At 39.7% G+C, this 7084-nt stretch overlaps 1 protein-coding gene across 1 annotated transcript in view; it reads left to right on the top strand.

Moving 5' to 3' along the window:
- Positions 1-7084, top strand: part of slc39a10 (solute carrier family 39 (zinc transporter), member 10) — a 53621-nt gene that overhangs the window by 32678 nt on the left and 13859 nt on the right. The window contains exon 4 of the mRNA XM_015371250.1: positions 4356-4411. Within this exon, the coding sequence (XP_015226736.1) occupies positions 4356-4411 (56 nt within the window). The remainder of the gene's footprint in view (positions 1-4355; positions 4412-7084) is intronic.

Here is a 7084-nt window from a genome sequence, read left to right as displayed (position 1 = left end):
CTTCTCACCCTATCTCTAAGGGAGAGCCCAGCCACCCTACGGAGGAAACCCATTTCGGCCGCTTGTATCCGCGATCTTTCAGTCATGACCCAGAGTTCATGACCATAGATGAGGGTAGGAACGTAGATCGACTGGTAAATCGAGAGCTTCGCTTTTTGACTCAGCTCTCTCTTCACCACGACGGACTGGTACAGCGCCCGCTTCACGGCAGACGCTGCGCCAATCCGCCTGTCGATCTCACGCTCCCTTCTTAAAATGTACTTTTATTGAACAACAGCAAAAGAAAAGATAACTTTTAACTTTCACTGGAGTGCTCCGTTTAATGCTGCTGCTGCCGGAGTGCATCCTGGGACAGCTGTCAATCTCAAGAACGGATAAGTCTGCTCTGATGCATACTCGATAAAAAGGGCGAGGCGAGAACAACATCCAGGGATTTGGTGCATTCTCAGTCTGGCGTTTTCTGCAATTGGAACAGTGCTCGGGCTGAGGCTGATGACGTGTCACGACTACACAAGAACGCATATTAAGAAACGGTCTAGCTCTCTTTTTAATCATCTCTGGTCTTCCATTAATGAAATAGCATCATCGGGGACGCCTCCGGCACATAAAAATGTGCTTAATTTCGTCATTTTCCACCATTGTGTTACTGGCCCTCCCAAACAACTCACATCTTTGTCAGTGAAGCTGAGTGCTCACACATTTCTTCCTTCACGGTGCCCATCTACATTAAGATCCAAAATTCTGAGATTAAAGTCAGCATTCGGAGAAAAAAAAGTCAGAATTCTGACTTTAATCTCAGTTAACTTCTTTTATTTTTTTCAGTGGCCCTAATCCTCTCCCGTAGACCACAAACCCCCCTCATTTTTTAAAGTGGTGCTGACCGACAACTGTAGTGTGCAGTGGCAGCAGATGACCGTTACTGTAGCTGAACATATAGGGATGGACATGGTCCCATTTACATAGTAGAGACCCTGGCTTCCTTCTCATGCTAAAAGTATGCGATCCAATTTATGACCCTCCAAGTTGCATATACTTTGCAGAGGTTGCATTAACAAAATATAGAACAAAACACTACAAGAGCTCTGTGAAAAGTTGGACTCTGCTTTGTTATTTGCAACTACTACAGTCCTTTGGTCCAGTCGATTTCTTCAGCCGCACGAGTTTAACTGCATTATATCGACGTGAACTGGCCTCTCAACAGCTGCTGCTTTCAAACCATCTACTTCCCAGAAAATCATTACACATTATTGACTGTTCAATTAATTGCATATTTCTTTTTTCTTTTACTTGTACTATAGATATATAAGTGTACATTTTTTACTGATAGAAAATGGGTACAATTATTGTTAGCTGAACATTTGTGTTACTTGCACAAGATTTATCCTAAGATTGTTTATGTTTACTTTTTTTTTTAACCATACGTTTATTGTTGGTTTAATATTTATTACTTTGCACAATATATTTTTGAATAAATCTATTTTAAAAATACATGCATGTAGTTTTTATTACTCCAATTAAAATCGATTAAAAACGTAATCGTCCAAGTCGAATGCAGATTGATAGCAAGTTGGGCAGTTTTTGAAAAACTCGAGTTAACCCACTAATTTCAGTGGGGAAGAGGCTTTTGTTACACTTTTTTGCTAGAGGTGGGGGGGACTCTGTCTCACAGACAGCCTAAGGCATAGGAGAAATGTTTGTATTTACTTTTCTGCTGTTTTTGTTTTTTGCTCATGTCAATCTCTCCTCAGGGGAGAGCAGAGCTCTATCGGCCACACAAAATAGAGCAGCCCTGGTAACCCTTGACCTCTCCATTCCATGATTGGCTGAATTTTGCCACATGATGTAAAACATTGTGGTTGCCCAGACAACGATAATAACATCACGCAGCGTCAGTGTGCAGAGTCGGGAGCAACTGTAGCGTTAAGGCTGATTTATACTTCGAAACCAGGTCGTCTGCGTGTGTTTCGCGGTGAAAACAGAGACGCCCCCGCCCCTTCTGCAGACACTCTGCTGGTACAGGAGGCCTCTGATTGGTCAAATCTACATCTGCTCTACACTATGCGTATTTCCTGTTTGGTCCCTTACAGGCTTGTTTTGTTTGTATGACCGCCATTGTGAAAAAAACGACTGAAGATGGACGAGCTAGAAGAGCGAGAAGCGCGAGAATGCTGGGAACCTTTTTCCACCTTGATCCCCGCTCTTTTTCGCACTCATATCCCTTCGTTATCACACAAAATTGATCCCACTTCCTCACTGCCTCTGCCTTATCCAGACCCAGTACCTGATTGTCCCTCTTGCGTTGTGGCGTGGAATAACAAAGCGCAGACCACGCTTCAATATCGGGCATAAATCAAAAATGTCTGCGTCATACCTACGAAAAGCTAACTGCGACACACTGCTGCAGGAGTATAACCAGGCCGTTAGCGTGTCTAATGACTGATGAAGTTTTTTTTTGCCTGATCCATAACAAAACGGAATAGAAACTGTTTATGTTGAACAAAGTAACTGCAACACCATGATATATAGGGAGAGAGCTGGGTAGCGCTTTGTTCTGTAGCTAACAGGTTAGCCTTTTTTAGCTCGGTCAGTTAGCCATATTAAGCTAAACAACTGTTCGTTCTCTACAAGTAGAATAACTTTTCTTTGTCTAAGATGTCTATGAAAATCATTTTTAAGATGTTCCATTGTTCCTCCTCTGGCCTCAGATCTTAATAAAAAGAATAAAAATAAGCTGAGACTTTTTTGTCACCTTGTTAAATGGCAGAGCTCAGTCTTAGAAGGCAGTACTTTCCTTCAAGATTAACGATGATTGTTTTCTACTTTCAGCTACTTTAGAACGCAAATGAAATGTAAAATAATACAAAATATAGGTAATGATATGTTGAGATTCCAAAAGAGATTTGATCCTTAATAAACGGGTGCCATACAGTTTGTCCGAGTGGAGTTGCCATATGTTGATGTCATTGAGCCGGTCTGGTACCTACACCCTCTTTAACAGAGAGTATAACATTAGCTATGCTAACAGACCAGCTAATATAAAAATGTATGACATTAAGAAAAACGTTCTGTTATTGTTGGCATATTAGCTACGATAATATAATGTTATAAGCTATCATTAGCTGATACGTCAAACATTAGCTATATTTTAGCCGTGTAGATATGCGTTGCTATGGGATACGCTGCCCTCCATTCATTGCTGTGACAGGCAACAATAAAACCTTTTAGGTTTCCACGTGTTAGAGGTTTACTGCTCATACTTTAACAGCAACAGCTTTATAAAAACTATGGGGTATTTAAAATTGTTATGTTAAGATATCTACAACAGTTAGTAAATAAAATCCAGCCAGGAATGTGGCTTAAGGAAAAATGTCTCAGTTTGATTAACTTTCTAAGGACTCCAGTCTTCTTAGTTTTATTTGCATTTGAAACCAGAAATCACAGCGTTGGTCAGTTAATCAGTAACGACTTCTCGAAATAAAACTCATAAAACCATAAGCATTTCACACAGATAAGAGCAGAACCTGTGATCACTCAGCTTCGCCGTGCAAATGGAAGAAATTGAAGTTCTTCATTAATATTTGTGTATCAGTTTATATTATTATACATGCAGTGTTAAGGATGATACTCCATTGTTTAAATAATGATTCTTCTTAGTAGTTTGATTTTACTTTTTACTGTAAAGTTTCCTGGAAATTGTGAAGCCATTCAAGTCGTCATTAACACTGTGCACCTTAGCGAGAGGTGGGGGGTCATAAAATGTTCTGCTCAGCCTAATTTAATGAGAAATAGTGGTAAAAATCTGCTTTTGCTGACAGATAATCATTGCAGCTTCAACGATTTGAACTTTTGTTTTTCAGCTAGCGCGGAATAAAGCCACAGACACTTAAGTTCAGTTGTGAGGATGTTCAATTATTAAACAGGGTCCCCTCCGGAGGAACCCACATCACATGAGCCTCAGGCAGCCCCACGCTGCCGCTCACAATAGTCATAAAAATGGTAATGATGACAGGAGAGACGGCACAAACAAGTCAAAAGGGCAGCAATGGCTCCTCATTAGTGGGAAACTAGAGGAGTTAGACTCTCAGAAATGGCGCGCCAAGATTGGAGCGTAGACATGAGGAAACGCTGCAGAGCTGCCTATCATCTACCTCCTGCTGGCCTTCACGGGGGAGCTCAGAAAATGTGCCGGTCCTTCTCTGGCTCTCACTCCCCCTCTCTTTGCTGAGCCAATTAGGAGGGCCTAAGCGACACTGTGGGCCATTTCTCTGAGCCATGGCTCACAGGAGACGTGTAATTGGAGAGACGCCGCAGACCAGTCGCTCTCCATTTCTTCTCTTTTGTTCCTTTATCACCAGCCTCCATCGCTCTGCTGCAGCCCCTCTGCACACCTCAGAACCACACCTGCATCAAGGTAATGAGCTGCATGAGTGTGAGGGAACTCCGGTGATGGACTGTCTGGCTGATGTACAGTTGCCTCTCAGGGCTGCTCGCTCTGATGGCGACAAATAGGAAAGCAGTGAGCTGTAAAAGCTTCTCTGTAAGGCACCATGAAAACAGGAAGACAACAGTAAAATAAAAGTGCGAAGGTTATGTGTGATGTTTGGCCCTCCTAACTATGCCTCGATATTTAAATGCGGTCTCCTGCGAGGCTCTATGTCAGGGGTCGGCAACCCACACTGCTCAAAGAGCCATTTTGGACCAAGAAGAACAAATCTGTTTGGAGCGACAAAAATGTAAGTCTTATAAGAGTCGCATGTGTCAACACGGGCTCTAAGTATATTAGCCAACTATAAAAAAGGACAAAGTGACCCTAAATATATAATAATAATTTCTGATTAAATGTTTATCCTGGTGGAATTCACCGTGTGCCACCCTTCTCTGCACTTGGATTTGAGGGAAAAAATTTTGAAAATTCCCATCCCTGCATCAGAGCGCTACCTGTTCGATCTGTGGACGGTTTTGCAACAAAACTAGCAGTAGTAGTGGAGTTTGAATATGCAATCCACTCCTTAAATCTATCTTTACTCTCCTCTAATTTACCCAGAAGTTCTGCAATCACACTTTTTCCCTCACTTCTGACTTTGTGATCAGCTTTGTGATCTTTCCTGGAAATACTTTTCCAAATAACCCTCTTTATTTTTTGACAAACTCTTATTACAAAGTAAAAATGCAGGCAATCATTCTGCATTGGTAATGAAAGCAAATGATTTGGTCCTTTCTTCTTCAAATCCTCTGTTCCATGGATCCATGGCACTAAACACTACTGCCGGAAGCAACACTCTACGTCCATGGCAGTTGTCCAATTTTTGACTGAAATATACAAAGAAAAAGATAGGAAAGAAAACACTGTAGGTATTTTTCTGGATCTTTCAAAAGCATTCGATACCGTTAACCATATTATTCTGTTAAAAAAAACTTTCACATTATGGTATTCGAAATAAGTCACTACTCTGGTTCACTAGTTACCTTTCAGACCGGTATCAAACTGTCAACTATAATGGGACAGAATCTCCTCTCCTTCTTCTTCAGTGTGGTTTACCACAAGGTTCCATCTTGGGTCCCCTGTTATTTTTAATATATGTTAATGACCTCCCTAATGTTTCAGATAAACTTTCTAAAATCTTATTTGCAGACGATACAAGTGTGTTTTACTCCCATAAAAACCCTGAAATTTTAATAAAGGTAGTTAATGAAGAACTTGACAAGTTATCCTCTTCGTTCAAGTCCAACAAATTGTCACTTAACATAAAAAAAAAAACAAGTTATATATTTTTTGGTTATAAGTTTGATACATTTAAAAAATTCAAATTCAAATTGATAATATTTCTATTAATTTTGTTAGATCTGCTCATTTCCTTTGTGTTATTCTAGATGATTCTTTATCCTGGAAACCTCACATTAGTGCCATAAGTAGAAAAATAGCCAAAGTGGTCGGTATACTAGGAAAAATCCGGCACCTGATTAAAAAGTTGCAATTATGTTATATTATTCAATGTTATATCCATATATTAATTACTGTAATGTTGCTTGGGCTAGAACCCACCCAACTAAACTTGAATCTGTTTTTCGACTTCACAAGCAAGCTTTAAAAATAATATTTTGTGTAAATCGTAGACACCCCTCCCAACCAGTGTTTGCTCAGGCAAGTATTCTTAGTGTTTATCAAGTGAATCAACTTCAAATAGCTTTATTTGTTTGTAGCTCTATAAAAAAGTTACTTCCCCAGCACTTTTGTAATATTTTTACCCCACATCACTGACAGATCTTTCTAAAGAACAATTTAAATGGAGAGTAAAATTGCTGCTACTAAGTTGTCTGAACTTTCCTTATGGATTTGTGGTCTAAATGATATTTTAAATTGTTTAATACAAAGAAATGCTGTTTTTGTTTTTTTTGTTTTTTTTACACACAATATCATATAGATGTCTGAAATGGTGAAATACATTTGTTTCTATGGAGACTGCCACTCATTAAGCCCCTTGAGGGTTTTTCGGCAGTTGTCCATCACATTTTCTTTTTTAGTGAAACATTATTCTGTTTTTATGTTTTGGTTGTGAAAATAAAATAAATAAAAAATAAATAAATAATAAAAATAATGGCGCTAAACACACCTGCCGCTTTGTTTTAGCGCTTTTCATTTACATGGTTCAAACTGCAAGCTCCAGAACAATAAAAGTGAACATATTTTATTGACAGGTTTCGACATTTTAAGTTAATTTAGGTGTTAATAATGTTACAGGGGAGTGTTCACAGCGATCTGCATCAGCAGCGCTGTGTCTGTCTCCCTGCCAGTGCCCAGATCAGCTTCTCTGATTGGTTGATGTGGCGCAAGGGGCAGCAAAAAGTTGTTCTTTAGTAAAAGGCGCACAACATACTGCTGTACACATTTCTAGCTAAAAGCGTGGCTGTCAATCATTTCTCTAGTTGGCTTTGGAAGGCTTAAAAAAGCTATTTTAAATGGTAGTAATGTCAATGTTCTGAATTCCGTATGAATAGTCGCCAATGATGTGGAGCACATCCCTGTTTCTGAGCTCTACTGAAGCTTCCTTTAACTTGCAGTAGATTTTGCTTGTGCAGCATTTTT

Source organism: Cyprinodon variegatus, unplaced genomic scaffold (assembly GCF_000732505.1).
Source record: "Cyprinodon variegatus isolate N-32 unplaced genomic scaffold, C_variegatus-1.0 Scaffold3, whole genome shotgun sequence".
NCBI lineage: Eukaryota > Metazoa > Chordata > Actinopteri > Cyprinodontiformes > Cyprinodontidae > Cyprinodon > Cyprinodon variegatus.
The sequence above is the reverse complement of the archived record's forward strand: the minus strand, read 5'-3'. Positions and strand labels throughout refer to the sequence as shown.